This window comes from Papaver somniferum, unplaced genomic scaffold, assembly GCF_003573695.1.
Source record: "Papaver somniferum cultivar HN1 unplaced genomic scaffold, ASM357369v1 unplaced-scaffold_24, whole genome shotgun sequence".
NCBI classification, from domain to species: domain Eukaryota; kingdom Viridiplantae; phylum Streptophyta; class Magnoliopsida; order Ranunculales; family Papaveraceae; genus Papaver; species Papaver somniferum.
This window is the reverse complement of record NW_020634374.1, coordinates 2677529-2696985: the sequence shown is the minus strand read 5'-3', so window position 1 is coordinate 2696985 and position 19457 is coordinate 2677529. Positions and strand designations below refer to the sequence as shown.

The 19457-nt window shown below is 35.5% G+C and overlaps 2 protein-coding genes across 2 annotated transcripts; both read left to right on the top strand.

Moving 5' to 3' along the window:
• Positions 1–5724: 5724 nt before the first annotated feature.
• Positions 5725–6723, top strand: LOC113340867. The gene has a single exon (XM_026585921.1). It carries the CDS (start codon positions 5725–5727, stop codon positions 6721–6723), a length of 999 nt encoding a protein of 332 aa, XP_026441706.1.
• Positions 6724–14369: 7646 nt separating this feature from the next.
• LOC113341085 lies at positions 14370–18923 on the top strand. Its single transcript, XM_026586113.1, has 5 exons — positions 14370–15993; positions 16915–17052; positions 17159–17256; positions 17365–17576; positions 18573–18923. Exons 1-2 carry the CDS (start codon positions 14871–14873, stop codon positions 16935–16937), a joined length of 1146 nt encoding a protein of 381 aa, XP_026441898.1. The 5' UTR covers positions 14370–14870; the 3' UTR covers positions 16938–17052; positions 17159–17256; positions 17365–17576; positions 18573–18923.
• Positions 18924–19457: the final 534 nt, after the last annotated feature.

Here is a 19457-nt window from a genome sequence, read left to right as displayed (position 1 = left end):
ATAATTCCAATTGTGAGTTGTTGTCATTAGCTGAAGATTGAAGATGTGCTTCTTGTTGTAGTTGAGCTAAAGATTCAGCAGCAACAATTCTCTCTTCACAAGCATCTTCCATTTTTAACAAAAAAAGTTCTCTCTCAAATATTTTTCCCTCCTTATACTCTCACCTCACTCATCCAAATTCAAATAAAAATACACACTAATCATTTAACAAATACTTAAGATTTTTACTAATTTTAATTAACCACTAAACCTGATTAGTGAAGGGTAGATTAGGAATTAAAAAAATAGATAAGGGTGACCCTGATTTGATATTTGGATCTAGTTTTTGTCTTTTTTCCTCTATTCCCCAATTAGTTTTGATATCCCCCAATTACGCGTTCCTCTCAACCTGTGTTGCACACAAATGATATCAAATTACAATTTCTGAAATTCATTAACAAATACTTATCAAAATGTTTATACAACAGTTTGTGGTTCACTAACTGTACTAAGCAGGGGGATCAAAATTAAGTTCCACTAAATCTGGTAGTTCTTTTGTTTTGTCATCTCTAAACCAAGCTTGGGTTGGAAATTTTATTTTAGGACTTCTGCGAATCGGGCGATTATGAGTCGACTCAGTAAAAAAAAAATGAATTTTTCTCCTTAATCTTTTTCTTCTCTTATTATAATTAGATCACATCACTGTTTCTTTCTTTTTATGATCTGAATCTGCTGTTTTTATTTCTTTCCTAGTTTTTGATTTTAGTTCCTCCTTATTTTTGTTCTTTAAATCGTTTTTTCATTTTTTCCATCTCTTTTTCTGTTTCATCAATTCTCATGGATTGTTAATCTTTGCAGGGCCTCTTAATTCATCAAATCATGGAGGGCATCCATTTTTGGACTCAAGTCTCAGTTATCCTCCTTCTTCTCCTACAATGTGGATCAACGAGTCAAATATCGTCAACACAGTATGATGCAGTTTTTCCAAAAATCTTATCTAAGATGGATCTTTACAGTATGTACCAGTAGTACCTTCTATATCATGTTTATGATTTAAACGTAAACTTCAAGGATCAAATGATTCAAGAGCCGATTCAGTATATGCTCTTGGATATAGAAAATTCAAAATTCAAAATTTCAATTATTCCCCTTATGAAACTTTGTAACTGTTACTTACCAAGTCATAAGCCGAAATTTACTCCTATCAACTTTAATTCGGATACACTTACGCAATATCCCATTTACTCCAGAATAAATTTTCTCAGCTTATCTAGGGAAACAAAATTATCTGATTATAACTAATTTTAGTTATATTAGTTATATTTATTCTGTTGAAAATTTGCAACACAATTCATCTCTAAACTTTATCTCAAATACCCAAAAGATAATGGCTTCTCGATCGAATTCTCAAATCTCAGCAATCACTGGAAAGATGCAGAACACACAAATACGTTATATTAGTTCAAGAAATTTAAGAAGAGCCGTTGGTCCTAAGTCATCTATCATCAAAGATAGAGATGAATGGGGTACTACTTTGGTTGGAAAGGTCTTCTCAAAAGATACTGCCAAGACAGACACAGTAAGGAAATGAGTTATCGTGCTATGGAATCGCTACAGAATCAAGGAGATTCGTGCTATTGATAGGAACATTTTCTTATTCAAGTTTGTCACAACAGAAGTTATGAATGACATACTCAAAAATGGTCCTTGGAATGTGAACAAAAGTCATCTAAACTTACAAAAATATGATGCTGCCATTCCAGTCAAAAAAATTGTTTCCAAACACCAAGAATGGGATCTCCAATTCAAGAACCTTTTACCTGAGCATCACTCTCTTGAAGTGGTGAATGAAGTTATCGAAGAATTAGGAGAGAAGATTTCAACAGTACCTGAGGATTGTAAGCCATCTTATGGTACAACTATCAATACTAGGATCAAAATTGACCTTACAAAACCACTTCACAGGGGGGGTTGGTGGAATACTGCTGCTGGTGATGTTACTTGGATCAGATTTCATTGGGAAAAGCAACCACATGACCTCTTCCCTAACTGCTTTGTCATTGATCACAATGAAGAGTAATGTGCCAATATATCACATGATTTGATGATTAGAAGGTTTACTCATGATCAATATATTAACTACCTACATGAACTTGTTGAAGCTTATGGAGTGGAGGTTTGTGAAGATATTGATCTTCTATTTGAGAGAATTTGTGAGGCTAGCCGCAAGAAAATGGAGGAAGAGGCAAAAGAAGATGTTGATCTTGAAGAAGGGGAAATAAGAAACAATAAAAGATCTAGAACTGAAGATTCTACTAAAGAAAACGTGGAAGGTAATAGTGAGAAACTTCAATTTCCCAATACCACAGATGATATGGAGCATGATCTCATTGAAGAAGGGGATACAAGAGCAGGAGAGAACCTTCATGAGATGAATGAGGCCTCAAACAATCTGGTAACTCTTCTTAAATCCATTCATTTACTTTTTACAGTAACAATTTAATTTCTGGCATTTATAGTTTTCTCAAGTATAACATTTATTATTTTCCAGTAAACTCTCGATTTGCATGTTTTAAATCTGATCATAACCATTTGGTCAACTTGAGTATCAAGTTGAGAATTAAAAATCCCTACTCTAACATGAAAATCATTAGTTGGAACTGTCAAGGCATTCTAGGAAAAGATACTAAAAATCACTTGTCTCATCTGAACAAAATCCATTCGATTGATATCATTTTTTTGTGTGAAACAAAAATTAATGATGATAGAATTCTTAACCTTACTAGTTTCCTTAATATGCCAAATAAATGTTTTCTCCCTTCCTTAGGTCAAGCTGGTGGCATTATTCTTCTTTGGAAAGATGGTTTCTCTTTAGATGTCTTAAACTCTTCTAGTAATATGTTTCATGCTTTAGTTAAAAATGATCCAAGTAAAGGTGAATGGTTTCTCTCATGTGCTTATGGGACTTATTACAAGAATGATCAGCCTAGCCAATGGAAATACATTAAGGATTTAAGCACTTCTGTTAAGATACCCTGGGTCCTCATAGGTGACTTGAATATTACTATGAATTCTAATGAAAGAAACACCAATACTGAACCTACTGCTTCTGAAGTTTTAGATTATATCAAAGACTCGGGCCTGAATGATTTGGGATATAGTGGAAATCCCTTTACTTAGACTAGTAATAGTCATGGTACTGGTAAAAATAAATCTAGACTTGATAGAGCTCTAGTTAATAGTGTTTGGTTTCTCAATTATCCTGATTCTAGACTTATTCATCTTCCCCAAAAGGGTTCTGATCATACTCCTATTTTGCTGTCTTTATATAATAAGTTTAATACAACTGATAGATGTTGGAAGTTTTTTGAACATTGGTTACAAAATGATACTTGCAAAAATGAAATTATGAATGCTTGGAAAACTAATCTCTCAGGTTCTGTAGCTTACCTTTTATCTGATATGCTCTCTAGTACAAGATACTTTCTTTATAATTGGAGCAAAACAACTTTTGGTCATGTTCAGTCAAGGATTATTCAAATACAAGAAGATCTTTCAAAACTGCAAGCTCAAGATATTCAGAGTAACAATACTGATGAAGTGTTGAAATTGGAAAAAGAAATAGACAGTCTTAATGAGATACAAACTAGTTTAAATATTCAAAAGTCTAGAGATCACTTTCATAATGACATGGACAGAAATTCTAGATATTTCCATATAAGAGCTAACTATACAAGGGTAAGGAATAAGATATATTCTCTTCAAACCCCAGATGGTGCTTGGTGTCAAGACATGAACACTATTAAAAATCTCTTAGTTTCTCATTTCAAGAAGATAGGAACTACTTCTCATCCAGCAGATCCATCAAATTTTCTTCAGTTCATTCCTGCTTGTATTACAAATCATAGTAATGAAGAACTTATCAAAATTCCAGAAGATGATGAAATCCACAAAGCTCTTATGTCAATGCAACCTTGGACTTCTCCAGGGCCAGATGGATTCCCACTTGGATTCTATCAATCTCAGTGGCATTTAGTAGGAGGTGATGTGTGCAATATGGTTAAATCCTTCTTCAGTTCAGGCTATTTACTCAAGAAGTTGAATAACACTAGAATCTCTCTAATCCCAAAAATATCTGGAGCTCATAAACCTGAAGATTTCAGGCCCATAGCTTGTAATACAACATACAAATTGATCTCAAAGATTATTGCTCTCGGACTCAAGAAGCACATGGTGGACATTATTTCTCCAATGCAATCAGCTTATGTACCTAGGAGACTAATTTCTGACAATATTTGCTTAGTTCAAGAACTTGTCAAAGCCATGAAGAAAAAGAAGGGGAGAACATGCCATCTTGCTCTTAAAATGGACATGTCTAAAGCTTTTGATAGATTGGAATGGAGTTTCTTAATGGAGGTTCTAAGAAGATTTGGATTATGTGAAAAATTCTTCCATCTTGTGTTGCAATGTATCAGTACTACTTCTATAGAAATCATTATTAATGGCTCTCCTTCTGCTTCTTTCAATCCCACAAGAGGAATCAGACAAGGATATCCTCTCTCTCCATATCTATTCATCTTGGTCATGGAAGTTTTTTCAAGACAGTTGAATCATTATGAGCAACAAAAGAAACTTACAGATATGAAAATCTCAAGATCAGCACCTAAAATAAACCATTTATTGTTTGCATATGATTTCCTTCTATTTTGCAAGGCAAATCAGACTCAAACAAATAAATTGCTCCAAGTTATTGAAGAATTCAGTGTTTGCTCAGGACAAATGATTAATTTTCATAAGTCTGCAGTTTACTTCAGCAAAAATACAAATCCTTCTTGTTGTCAGCTCATAAGTGGCACTCTTCAAGTTAGACAGCGCAGCATTAGTGATGAAAAGTATTTAGGTCTGCCATTCTTTGTGGGAAGAAACAAGAGAATACCTTTCTCAAATCTTGCTGAAAAAATGGAATCAAGAATGACAAAACGGTGTTCTATTAATATGTCTGAAGCAGGAAGGTCTGTAATGGTGAGAAATGTTACAAATGCCATCCCAGTTTATCATATATTGAGATTCAAGTTGCCTGACACTACAATTAAGAATATGAATTCTACTCAACAAAAATTTTGGAGGAAAAAGAAGACTAATAAAGGAAAGCCACCAATTTCTTGGAAAAATGTGAGTAAGCCAAAAGAAGAAGGAGGTCTTGGGTTCAGAGACCTCAAGATTTTTAATAGAGCTTTACTAGAAAAATCTGCTTGGAGACTGTGTTCAGATAATACTTCTACATGTGATCAATCACTCAAGGCTAAATACTTTCCAGATGGGAAGATTTTTGACATCAAAGATAATTCCAGTTCCACTTGGTCATGGAAAAGTATCAGCTCAGAATTCCCATTCATCAAAAACAACAGTTGCTGGTGCATGGGTAATGGACAAACAATCTTAATTTGGAGCTATAGATGGATCCTTGATTTATTAACTCCTCCTTCTCCAAAGCATGGATGTCTTAATTATCAAGAATATACTTATGTTTATCAGTTATTCTCAGAAACTGGAGGGTGGAATCAATCTCTTATTCTATCTCTTTTTGAAGAACCAGTTGCAATATTAATTCTTAATATTACAACTCATGTTCATCATGCAGATAGAATGGTTTGGACACTGGAGAGAAACGGGGTTTTCACAGTTAAATCAGCTTATAAGAAAATGTTTTAAGAGAAAAATGCGAATCAATCTGTTGGACAAAGAATGCAGTATATATTCAAAAAACTCTGGAAGCTACCTGTGCTGCCTAGAATAGCGCAATTCATATGCAAGTGTCTTAAGGATATCCTGCAGACTAGAGATAAGCTGGTCTATGTGATTCACAATGGAGATTATGGCTGCCTTCTATGTTCTCAAGCACTAGAAACTTCTTCTCACTGTATCTTGCATTGCAATCTCTCAAGAGCAGTTTGGTTTGCTGTTCTAGGTCTTCATATTCAGGCTGATGTTAATCCGGTGGATTGGTTTTGTGAATGGTTTGATAGACTGAAGATTAATCAAATCCAGGAAGAATATCTATGCAAAATAGCAATCACAGCTTGGTCCATATGGAATGCAAGATGTGACAGTACCTTTAAGGGTTGGAAGATCAATCCAGATTCAATCATTATGAAAAGTAAACTAGAAATAGAACTGTTAAAACCAAAAAATGTCACTATTGTCACTAATAATGCTAGACAAAGGAGGACAAATCTTCACTGTAGTCCACCTGCTATAGGCACTCATAAAATTAATGTTGATGGTTCTTTCAGTTATTCTACTAAAATGGGAGGAATGGGACTAATTCTTCGTGATTTTGCAAGAACTCACAGGGGCTCCAAATGCATCTTCCTAGGGACGGCGTTGAGTCAAGAACAGGTGGAATGTAAGGGATTATGGGAGGCTTTACTATGGGCAGAGGATATGAAGTTAGACAAGGTGATATTTGAATTGGACTCACAATTAGTAGCTGATGCAGTGAATCGAGAAAATTTCAACACAGATTGGAGAATATATAACGTGATTTTGGATATAAAAAGTATGCTCAAGAATAAAATTTTCTGGAAGTGTAACTATGTACCGAAGGAAAAAAATAAGGTGGCTGATATATTAGCAAATTTAGCTAGAGTCTCTCTTCTAAGTAGTGTTTGGATTTTATCTATTACTGATGAGATTGTAACTCTATTACAAGAAAATGCGCAACATGTAACACAAGACTCTTAATCAATGAAAATTTCAGTTTCAAAAAAAAAGAGTTTGTGGTTTACTAATAAAATTTTGATGATCTAAAGCACTATTTATAAAGAGGTACCATTATTATTTGGGGTGATACGAATCCATATAGGACAAATAAATATTAACAGATCCTGATTGTAGGATCGCTGAATTGGTATCACCCCTGCTAATAATGGTATCCCCCTTTATAAATCATGATCTAAAGGGTTTTTGCATTGACGGATCATATACGTAAACACCGTCTACTTTTTGAAAAAATATTCGCCAAACTTCACAATTCCCAATAGAATCAAGAGCTGCTAAAATCTCCAAAACCTTTAAAACCCTAGTCTTTTATATTTTCCCCCAAAACCTCTTCTTTTTTCTTTTCCCTTTCGCTCTCTATAACTTACACAAATTGTAATAGTGTATTTGGATACACATCCAGAGGTTATTTTTATGATTTTAGAAGTCAAAAAACAAGAAGTTAGTTCAGGTATAAAATATCACTTCTGGAAACAAAAAGATCTACTTTTTGTGAAACAAAATATCTTTTTTTTTTTTGAAAATAAGGAATTATATTACTAAGCCATCATTAATCTGCTAATTCAGGCTCTTCAGAGACTAACTCTTGATGAGTTGCTCGTCCAATGACTGAATTTCTTAGATTAATCATGGCAGAAACAGATACATAGGTAGAGTCATTAGAATTACATAATTCATATGCTTTGACAGTGTCAAAATCAATTGCAGGAATTAAAAAGCTAGGAGCTTGATCAGTCCAAGAAGTGCTACTTGATCTTCTCCCTTCTTTTGCCAACAAGTCTGCCACCTTGTTTGCACGTCTATCTACATACTGAAAACCTTTAAAAGAAACTAGATTAGCTTCTACAACTTTAACTTCTTCTAAAACTGCTATGCATTGCCATTTCACCGAATTTGTCTTTCCTTGCAAATACGATATTGTAGCTTGATTATCTCCTTCTATTATCAAGTTTTGAATATTGTGTATGTTGGCCCATTGTGTCTCCTTGAGCATAGCTACAACTTCTGCTTCTTCGGCTAAGAAGGTACTGCACCATCCATGTTATGCTGATGTAAAGGTTCCTGTTGAGTTTCGAATACCAAAACCAAAACCTGCATTAGTGATTTCAGATAGCCAAGATGCATCACAGTTTAATTTCAGAGTATTTGCAGGTGGTAGTTGCCAGGAAATATTTCTGGGATGAATAATGTTGTGCACACCGTGATTAGTGTTCCTGTTGTCTGGATTCCAATAAGCAAAGTGACCTGATATAGCAATTGCTAGTTGTTCAGCAGTTCTAGTTTTGTTTTCAAACACTCTCAAACAACATTCTTTCCAAATAAACCAGCACTTTGTTGCTGCTAAAGCCATTGAAATTGAATCTAAGTTCCCTGTCTGCCATTCATTATAATGTTCCAAAAAAGTTTTTGCAATTGTTAAGTTTAGAGATACTCCCTGGGAATCCATTGGTGGTAGTCTCCAAACTTTCTTGGAGTAAGAACATTCAAAGAACAGATGATATGTAGATTCTTTCATATGCTGACAGAAGACACATTTTTTTCCTCATCTGTGGCTGCTCCTAATTTCATTTTTGTTGGTAAAGCATCCTGCAAACACTTCCATATGAAGAGCTTTATCCGCTGTGAAGTATCCATACTCCACAACCCTTTCCAGAATCTTTTTGAAGCAAAGGAAACTAGATGGCTAGGGTTTATGAGTTTAGCATACAAGGACTTGACAGAGAATTCACCATTCTTTGTTAATGTCCATCTTAGTTTATCTTTTTTAAGATGGCCCTCCCTGTTAGTGTATAGATTTATGTGAAGTATTTCCTGAACTAAGGTATTATCAAAAGTTTCGTGTAGTAGTTCCAAATTCCAATTTTTTGTGTATGAATTAATCAATTCAGACACAAGTGTTATACTCAAGTTAGACCTATGAACTGAGTTAGCCAAGGTCTGCATTCTAGATGGCATCCATCTATCCTCCCAAATGTTGATTGCTGACCCATCCCCAACTTCCCATATGCTATGTTTTTTAATATGTTTTATGCCTTGAAAAATGCATTTCCATATCCATGAAGCGTGAGATTTCTTTTTGGCATGTAATGCTCCCAATCCTTTGAAATATTTACCTTTTAAAATTTTAGCCCATAGATCATTTGGCTGACTGACAAGCCTCCAAGCGATTCTACTAATCAGAGCTTGATTTACCTTATTAGCTTCCTTGAAACCTAAACCTCCCTGGTCTGTGGGTTTACACAGAAAATCAAAAGCTTTAATGTAGATTCCTTTCGAATTTGTGTGTTTCCCCCACCAAAAGTCCCTTTGCAAATTTTTAATTCTTTTTGTTATTTTTTTCGGAAGGACAAAACATCCCATACTAAATATGGGCATACTAGAGAGGACTGATTTATTCAGTACTAGTTTACTTGGTTGGGAAAGAATTTTCCCCAACTAAGTTTTGATCCTTTGTTCCATATTTTCGATAATATTATCGAAAGTTTTTAGTTTGGATCTGTCGATGAAAACAGGCGCTCCTAAGTGAGTGTCCTTAAGGTTTATCTTTATTTTCATTAGTCTACAAATGATGCCCTAGTGTTTGTTGTGAACTTTTCTTACTAAAAAAGAGACCTGATTTCATGAAATTTATTACTTGTCCTGATGCCTTGCTGAAAACTTGTATAGCTTCTAAAAAATAATTACAGCTAGTCAAATCTGCTCTTGTGAACAGAAGCAGATCATCCGCAAAGAAAATGTGGGAGATGGGAGTAGCTTTTGGTCTCTACCTAATACCTTGAATTTTTTTTCTGAGTTTCTAAGTGACTTAGATATCTAGAAAATACCTTCATACATAAGATAAATAGATAGGGGGTAAAGGGTCCCCCTGTCTTATACCTCTAGATGGCTGAAATTCCTTACAAGGATTTCCATTTAAGAGAACCGCAATAGAAGGAGTTGAGATGCACTGGAAAATCAAAGTGAACCACTCTCATAGAAACCAAAAGCTTTCAAAGATTTTATTAAGAAGGTCCAATTTACCCTATCAAACGCCTTGGACATATCTATCTTAAGACCTATATTTCCAGTTTTTTTCTTACTTTTTTTCATAGAATGAACAATTTCGTGTGCAACAATGATATTGTCGGAAATATTTCTAGACGAGAGAAAATCTGATTGCAGAGGAGAAATGATGTTTTCAAGAATTTTTTTGAATCTATTTGCCATAAGTTTGGCTATACCTTTATAAGGGATGTTGCACATACCAATTGGTCTGTCATTAGCAGACGATTTTGGGTGTTTGGTTTTGGGTATCAAAAAAAGGAAAGTTTTATTTAGTTCTCTATTAATATTTTTGTTTTGGAAAAAATCTTGAACTACAGCCACTAATTAAGGTCCAACTATGTCCCAATTATGTTTGGAAAAACTCACCGGGAATCCGTCTGGCCCCGGTGCCTTGTTTGATTTTAGATTTTTAACCACTAGCCATATCTCTTCAGGAGAGGGTATGGCTGTTAAAGTTAAGTTTTCTTGTTCAGAAATGAAGCTAGCAATGTGAGAAAAAATTTCATTGTCAGAATCTGTAGAAGATTCTGTGAACAATTCACCAAAATATGAAGTTAAGACTTCCTCTATCTCATCTCTAAAGGAAACAACCACAGCATTTTTGTCTTGAATACAGTCAATGTTGTTGTGTTTTCTTCTTTTCAAAGTGTGTATATGAAAGAATTTAGTGTTTCTTTTACCTAGAGCTATATTATTGTTTCTAGACTGTTGCCTTGCAATTTCCTCCTGAGTGTCGTAGAGGTTCTACAATTCTAAGCGTTTTTTGTCTAAAATGACTTGTGTGTTAGGTGAAACTAATATTACTTCTAGATTTTCTATAGTTTTTAGCAATCCCTTAATATTTTTGTTAGGTTTCCCAAAGACATCTCTTTTCCAGATGATTAGATTCTCTCCTAGGTTATTGATGTTTTCTAAGAGATCTGAAACGGGATTATGTATGTTTGTATTCCAAGACTTTTTTATAACCTCTAAGCAGGTTGATTCTTTAAGCCAAGTATCATAGAACTTAAAAGTAGGTACTAGATGCTTATGAAGAGAATTTAAATAAAGGCAGATTGGCCCATGATCTGAGCCAATAGCCACTAAGTTTTGCAGTGAAGCTTCCTGAAATTCTTCATTCCATTCCGCATTTGCCATTGCTCTGTCTAGTCTCTATTTTATGTTTGCATTCCCTTCCCTCTTGTTGTTCCATGTAAAAATATTTCCCGTAAAACCTAGATCTTTTAAGCCTGTTTTCTGAATTAGGTTCAAAATTGGTTCAATTTTCTTCCTATTGAAGGGAGGTCCTCCTAATTTTTCCTCACTGTTAAAGACAATGTTCATGTCACCTATAACCAGCCATGGCATTGCATTCAAATTTACCCTCTCAGCAATGTTTTCTAGATAACCCATTATTTCTAATTTATTTTCATGCTTAGGATCTCCATAAAAACATGTTAAAAGCCATTCTTTAGAATAAAAGTTACTTTTAACAATGACATTGATCATGTTAAGGTTCCGTTGAACCACTTCAAAGTGAAATCCATCAACCCAAGCAATTGCTAGACCTCCAGCTATTCCATCTGGATCTACAATGTGGTTGTTTGGAAAATAATCTAATATCCTTCTCACCAAGCTCCTTTGAGACTTGGTTTCAGAAAGAAAAAGGATGTCAGGTTTTTCTAACTCAAGTAGGAAATGTAAATGTTGTTGTGTTTTTTTTTTGTCCATACCCATGTGTGTTCCATGCTAGAATTTTCATGGCCCAAATCAATAGAAAAACAAAAATGTAATTCCATAGAAACAAAGCACAGAAAATAATTACAGAACCTGAGTCTATGTATAATCTCAGTCCACCGAAGTATGTAGGAAGAATAAGATGCATAGGCAGGAGAAATAAAAACAGATTGAAGGAAATTGTAAAAATCTAAGCTTGGAAGATTATAAATGGTGAAGGAATCAAGTAATGATATCAGTAACTAAGATCTAACATGTATGCAAACAGAGGATGCCGGAAAATTGTAGAGAATTACACAATATAAAACAACAGACTATCTAAAATAAAATGGTTTGAAGTCAAAATCATGAGGGAAATACAACCTGATCTGCAAGAAACAATTAGGGACCCTCAAGCTTCTGTTACCTATATTCCTGCTGTGAATTCTTGTTTGTTGATACAATAAATAACACTTCAGATTGAAACACCAGCAAAATGCAGCCGAAAAACTTGAATGAAAGGACAAGGAGATTATGATAGGAGATACTAGAAAGAATGAAATCAAAAGACGAGGTCATCTTACCTTTGGATCTTATCGGGTCAGAGGAGCGGAGGTTTAGATGTGATTTTATGACTGGCCCATAGAGTGATGAGTTACTTCAAATTAGTTTATAAATTCGTAAAAAAAAGAATACTTAAAATATAGAGGATAAAAACCAACTATCATTGGTACTTAACGGGAAAACATTCAAGGAAGCCAAAGCATAGACAATCCCCTAAAAACTAGCAGCACACCGAATAAATTGACTGGATTTTCCCAATTTATCACTAGCTAGTACCCTTAATTCACTATCACTCTAGTCCTTAATTTTCTAAGAGCTATTAAATTGACGACTTGAATCCTACCAATTTTTTTTTTTAACTCCTTGGAGCTCCTGAAGTTTAGACCAACAAGAACTTTAATGTTAATTCAGAAATCACCCTGCTGAGTAACCTTTTTCTCATCTAAAAAAGACATAACAAAACTCTTAATCTTCTTAAAAAAATCATCACTATAAGAGACATAACAGATCTTTTAATCTGCTTAATAAGAGAGTATCACTGTAAATGACATAACCAAATTTTTCTACTAAAAGACAAAACAAATTACTTAATCTGTTTAACCAAATATTTCTAACATAACAGATCATTTAATCTGCTTACAAAACCACAAACTTATAAATGAAAGTGAACAAATGAAAGGGACGTTCTTCAAAAATCAACTTCTCCTCTTTAGAAGCGAGAGGCCGTTCTCATCTAAGAAACAATGAAAACCCAAATTTTGGAATAGAAACTAGGAAATTATGCATGATTCCTTTAGAACAAGATGCACATACACTTGTTTCTAACATACACCTAACGGAGAATACTTGAAAAAATTTCATGAACAGATGCACATACACCTGAACATGGGAAAAGGCCCTGAATTACTTACTTTGAGATACTAACCACACATGTATCATACTGGCAGACAATATTCAAAAAACACCAAATAGGAAGCATGAGAACCTAATTACTCATATCCAACAGTTCGGGACTATTTTCAAACAACATAGAGGCATCCAATACTAAACCAGACCCAATCACTGTTGGGATTTTAGGCAAAGATGTGTTACGGAACTCAAATCCACACACCCAACAGACGCAACAGTGGTACAAACCACTAAGTTAATCAATCACGAATCCATGAACGCATTTATAAGGAAATTTAATCACAAAGCATAAGGAAATCAGGATAAACGAAGAACCAAGCTTTTAGACCCCCGTTGTTTGGTATCTAATATTACCATACCGACGACAACCTAAAAGGGGAGAAGAATCAAGGGAGATTGATGATTTTAAGCCGGGCCAAACTAATTAAGAACAAAGAACAATGATGAAAGAAAATCTCATATCCCCTGTTGTTGTTGTACCTAATACAACAATACACACAACAACCTGGAAAGGGGAATAGAGGATCAATCCAAAAAAAAAGCAAGGGAAGAAATCCGAGCAAATACATGTGTCTATTGGAACCACAGCTTGTATAATTACCCGAACAGAAGAAATGATCCAATTTAAAGCAAATAAAATGAAAAACAAGATGCCAAAACCTAAAAATTCATCACCACTATGCCAATCAAAACCATCAGATCCGCTCCTCATAGCTCATAACCCTTTAATCACCAGAAGGTTAGCCTAGAGGTTACTCTTCCATGACGAAGAGGTTGAAAAAATTTGTTTTTATTTTTTTCATTATTTCACAGAGGAAAGAGGAAACAAAATATCTTTGATTCCGACTTTTACTTCTTATATCCAATCGAGTAGTTAAAATGATTAAACTAATTCAGTGAGGGTAGTTTGGTCATTGTCTAATATACACGGATAAGGGCTTATTCCTTGTTTTGTTTTACAACCTGTTTGTTTGCAACTGACTCGGCGCCTGGATCTGAGTCAATCCCTGACTCGGGCCGAGTCAGCAGTTAGCCCGTTTGTTTTCCATTTTGAGTCAGATCTGACTCGACCTCTGACTTAGACATAATCCCTGACTCGGACCCATTTGAGTCAGGTAACAAAATACCCCTGACTCATGTGACCAAACCCCTGACTCACATATTTTTGAGTCAGATAAGTCAGATCTGACCCAAAACAAACATATTGAGTCAGATCCAGATGACTCAAGTGATTTCACTCAGATCCAGATGACTCAGATCCAGAAGAATCAGATGAGTCAGGAGTAAACAAACATGGTGTTACTCATCCATTCCCAATTACTTTCACTTTCAGCAACCCCAATCGAGGGTTCAAAGAAAAGTGGGGGAGACGAGGAAACAAGTTGAAAGAGCAATTGTAAAAAATTGATCAAAGAGGAGAAGAAGAGGAGTACTGCAACGGTGAAAAATATGCCTCACCCCCTTTTGAATTCTTTCATTGCATTCATTACCAGAAGTAAAAGATCATGTCAACTAAAAATTGATCAAGGAGAAGAAGAGCAGCAGAATGAGATGGAAAGAGGAGGAGGAGCAAGTAGTACAAATTATCATCTTCCTGAAGAATTGGTGATTGAAAGTATTTTGACGAGATTACCAGTTCGGACTCTAGCAGTTTGTTGTTGCGTCTGTAAGTTATGGTATAATTCTACCCTTCATGATTCAAGATTTTCTGTGATTCACTATAATCAAAACAAAAATAAAGAATTTCTAGTCTTGAATCTACTAAATGTATCTTGAGGTGGGGATTTACTTACTTTTTCAGTTTATTAGGACGAGAAACTGTGGAAATTAGTATACTGTCAGCTGTATGTGTTAAAGATACATATGAACTAGTAGGTTCTTGCAATGGTTTAACTTGTATGAAACTAGTCACTGAACCTGATGATACTCGTGGTTTGATACTTGTCCTTAACCCGAACAGGGGTGAATCGCTTGTCCTCTCTTATCTACTTCCTACTGGGGGGTATATCTGCATGTGTCATGGTTTTGGTTTTGATTTAGTATCACAAGTGTACAAGGTTGTTATTGTTTTTACTTCAAAAGCCAACAGGAAGTATCTTTGCATGGTCATTACATTGGGAACTATAAAATGGAGAACCCTAGTTACTAGTTATTTTGATATCTCACCACCACCAGGTTTTTCCCCTTTTCATAGTCGAATGATCACTAGAACTTCAAGTACGTTGTGTAGACAATCCACCCTTTGCGGGGGTGATCTTTTTTGGAGGACGAAGAATAAAGTTAGTGATAGTAATTACAGTGAAATGTTGCTCTCGTTCGACCTCCACAACAAGAAGATTCATTTCATTCGACTCCCGGCTGATTGTACACCGATAACACCGACAGATGAGCGTCAGTATTTAGCAGATGATCATCTTCTGGAGTTTAAAGGATACCCTTGTGTTGCACGTTCTGAGAGGGTAACAAGATCCAACAATGATCATTGCGGCCATCGTTGTAATTATCAGAGCGGTATTTGTTGTTGTTGTTACAAGGTTCATATCTATATATTGACGGACAAGGACAAGCAAGTATGGACCAGGGAGGAAACTTTCGATGTTCAGATTATGGATCAAGAAAGTTCACTACCAACTCCCCTCTGTTGCTACTTCGACACTTCTGCTGCTACGCCTCCTACACGTATATTGACTTCCTCCGATCAGGTATTATTGTATTGGTTTAATGGGGAACGTCTTATACTCTACAATTTGCAAGAGAAACATCTCAAGGTGGTAGAATGCTCCCTCTCCTATTCTAGTGTTTTTCAAACTAAAATGAACGAAGACCTAGAGCGTCGTATTGGTGATGGCGATAATATTTTTTGCCCCTCCATGGATTATCAGCTGCGCTCTCAAGTGGAGAACATCGTTTCTCTGAAAACCCTCATTCCTAAAGAAGCTAAAATTAGTGAATCTGATTGTGCTGATGTGATACACCCTTTAGATAACAGCCTAGCGACAGGATGGCTGACTACAGGAAGAAGTAAACATACTTTTTATTCTTTCTTTTAGTTAGTTTTGTCCTATTTCAGTTTTCTATTTAGACTACTTATATTTCATATGAGTTTTGTTTCTGTTTATTTATTTCTTGAAGATCTATGCTTAAGACTGAATAGACATTGCAATTGCTAATATGCTTAAACAGGTTTTTGATTCTATTCACATTTATTAGTTATTTGGATGAAAGCAATCACAAGGTTTTACTTTCTGGGATGTCACATAGAATTCCTGTCATTCAAACTTGAAGCTGATAAAAACAATTGCAGGGGGTTATACGCTTGATTGGAATATATGGAATGTGATTATTTACAATTTTATTTGTAGCTTTAGGAACTGAAAATGTCTCGGTCGCTTTCACGTCTCACTACTGTACCTTGCTTTTAACTTAAAGTTATGCTTAAATCTATATTGTTATGTGTTAGCTTTGGGGGTGTGACATTGTGCATGGTTACATAACTTGTATGCTGAGTTACTTACTCCGTCAGACAATAGTCTGTTATGTGGTTTCTAGCAGTTATTATGAATATATGATGACAGTTCGTCTTGTACACATTGTTATGACTTGAAATCTCAAAAACTTGTAATATACTACCTCCATCCCACTATTAGTTGGCCTACTTTATAACTAAATTTAGTTATAAAGTAGGCCAACTAATAGTGGGACGGAGGGAGTATTTGCTTAAGGCGTATGAATTACCATCTATGCTCAGTAAGTTATCAGTTCTCCATTTCCTAAAATTATAACAGTTTTTCATTATATTCGAAAAGGCATTGATAGGAGTGTTTGCTTTCCTCCTATTTCCCCTATATTTCAATCAGTTATAGGTGATGTTTTTTGTAAGGGTCCATGCTTTCATGGGTTCTTATGGTTTGTTTGACTGGTACGGCTTACTTTATGCTTCAGCAGGACCAGTAAGGTACAGGTAATTTTAGGAGTTAACTCTATAATTCTGAGCAAGAGCTTATAGCTTTACCAATTTTGTCTGCACGTGCATGAAGTGATTGACTAGGGCATGCCTTTTGCAGTTCCAGAATATCAAAGGTATTTCCCATTCATGTAATTTCTGAAGGAAACAAACTAATCCAAAATCTTCAATTTAAACTCTTAATGTCTGACTAGCTAGTGTTACTGTATTGTTTTGAGACAGATGCTTGGAGTCATTACAGCAGTATCGATCAGGGTTTAAATTCGTGTGGAGCTATTAATAGTCGATTTACATTTTGGTTCCCAAATGTTAGATCAAAAGTGAGACACAGATTATATTTACCTTTTCTGCGAACTTTTCAGAATTTACATGCTTCATTACTCCATCATTACAAATTATATCCATTTTTAATGCTACTTATCCTTCAGTTGCAGAAACCAAAGCTTGCAAATTGGGAACTGAATTGGCGGGCAAGATTAAATGTTGATAAAGTGATAATATAAGGTGATGCTGCAAATGTTACAAAAGCAATTTTGGGCGACAACAGAAAAATCTCATGAAGCATAAAATCTTTGGTGTTAACAATCAGAGACGCGGCGTTGGATGTTGTTCAAGACCTTGCGTGGACTACTGGTGCTATGTGAGTACATATACCAAAGTCCTTGTTCTTACCTGTTCTTCTTTTTCCCTACTAAGACATTTTGCTTGACAATTAGGTAGGTTCAACGATTTGGTGGTGTCTGTAGATGTTACTGCTGGTCATATCCTAAAAAATGAGAATTGTTAAATTAATCGCGTAACTCTAGGATACTTGATAAACTGATATATTGTGAAGCATCATTAGGGTAAAGCATAATTATGATCATGCACAGTCAAATATTAATCCATATCTTGGTTAGGTAAAGACGAAACGGAATATCGCTTGGATGGTAATTGGTAGAACTCAAACTAGGGAGTCTAGTGGTTGAAAGCACTAAGACCAAAGATGCTGAATATAAGCGACAATCTTGAGGAGTCTGGTTCAGAGGTTTTAGTTTCATGTCTTATATTTCACTCAAAGATTTGGAGAAAGTTAATAGCATTGTGTTCTGAGTTTTGTGAGCGTACCACTTGATCTGAGTCAACACTTGTCATTTACTTATTAATAAATAGTTAGTGATAATCGATTGATTGAGTTACCTTTACCAAATGCTACCTTAGTCAATTCTGCGTACTAAGAGGTACTTCCATCATCTTATTTGGGTTTATTGATTTAAGGGCCAACCAAATTTTTAAAGTTGCGGATAGATGTCTATGTACACAATGCATGATATTTCCCATAGGTTAATCAAAGATTATTTAATTCTGTGAACTCTTGACATGATCTCTATGGTTGTGTAACTCGTATCTCGCAGCAGCCTTTTCACTTTTGTTCTTCTGTCTTCTTTGACCAACCATTTCATACATACACGATTGATGCTACTTCATGACTCGAGAAATGAAGATGGGATTACACATAACTCTTCTATTCTCCCTGGAGTTAGATTGGTGCATGGTTTAGTTGATAACAATACTACTTGTGTGGTGGGAATTAGTGAGAATATTTCGCTGTGGTTTGATAATTGGATTGACAGTGGTAGTATTGCTAATGCTTTAGGTGTTCCTAATTCTGAAAAGACTAGATTGTCTTCCAGACTTAGCTGTATGATTGTGGATGGTGAGTGGTCTTTTTCTGATGATATGCTGAGAATTTGGACTCGTATTGGTGTGGATGTGAAGAAGATTATAAAGCCTGCTGGAGGTGAGCATATGCAAGTTTTGATGTCAGAGAAGTTGGGCAAGTTTACTGTCAAATCTGCAGCGGAACTAATTAGAACCACGCCATGCTGCTTGTTTTGAACGTTCGTCCTCAACATCCTTTTTCACTCTGATTCTTCTCGCTGCTGTATTTGTTTGAACTTGTTGTACAATTTATATTTGTATAGGCAGCATATAAGTTGCAACAAAATTCGTCGATACGTCTTTAGTTTTGAATAACACTTGTTTTTTTAAGAAAAACTTCAACTGCTGATACCCTCCCCTTAGAGCAACTGCAATGGACGAGTAAACCTATAATTATGATCCAGGGAGGAGACGCAACGGGACGGAGTAAAGACTAAAATCTGGACCAAAACCAAATTCCAGACCATATTTGGTCTGGGACCAAGACCAAAACTATATATAGTGGAGCGGAGGTATAATCACCGTTTGGCATCGGGCGTATATATAATCTACGCCTGTTGTGAAACGTACGTAAAGTCACCGCCCCATAAAGAGGCGTTTATATAAGTTACGCCCGGTTCAGGCGTTGATAAAATGTTCGCCCGTTGGGACGTTGATAAAGTTTACGCCCCACGTCAGGCGTTAATAAAATGAACGCCCCATTCAGACGAAGATTATACAAACGCCCCAGTCCGGCGTTGATATTCTTAACGCCCCACGCCAGGCGTTGATAAAGTGTACGTCCCATTCAGGCGTTGATATAGTTAACGCCTCACGCCAG

Bases quoted from the DNA above. Each gene is read 5' to 3' on its own strand.
- LOC113340867 (XM_026585921.1), top strand. From the start codon at position 5,725: ATGCAGTATATATTCAAAAAACTCTGGAAGCTACCTGTGCTGCCTAGA.
- LOC113341085 (XM_026586113.1), top strand. From the start codon at position 14,871: ATGAAACTAGTCACTGAACCTGATGATACTCGTGGTTTGATACTTGTC. The intron at 15,994-16,914 runs GTAAACATACTT...TTTATGCTTCAG, and splicing joins ATGGCTGACTACAGGAAGAA to CAGGACCAGTAAGGTACAGG.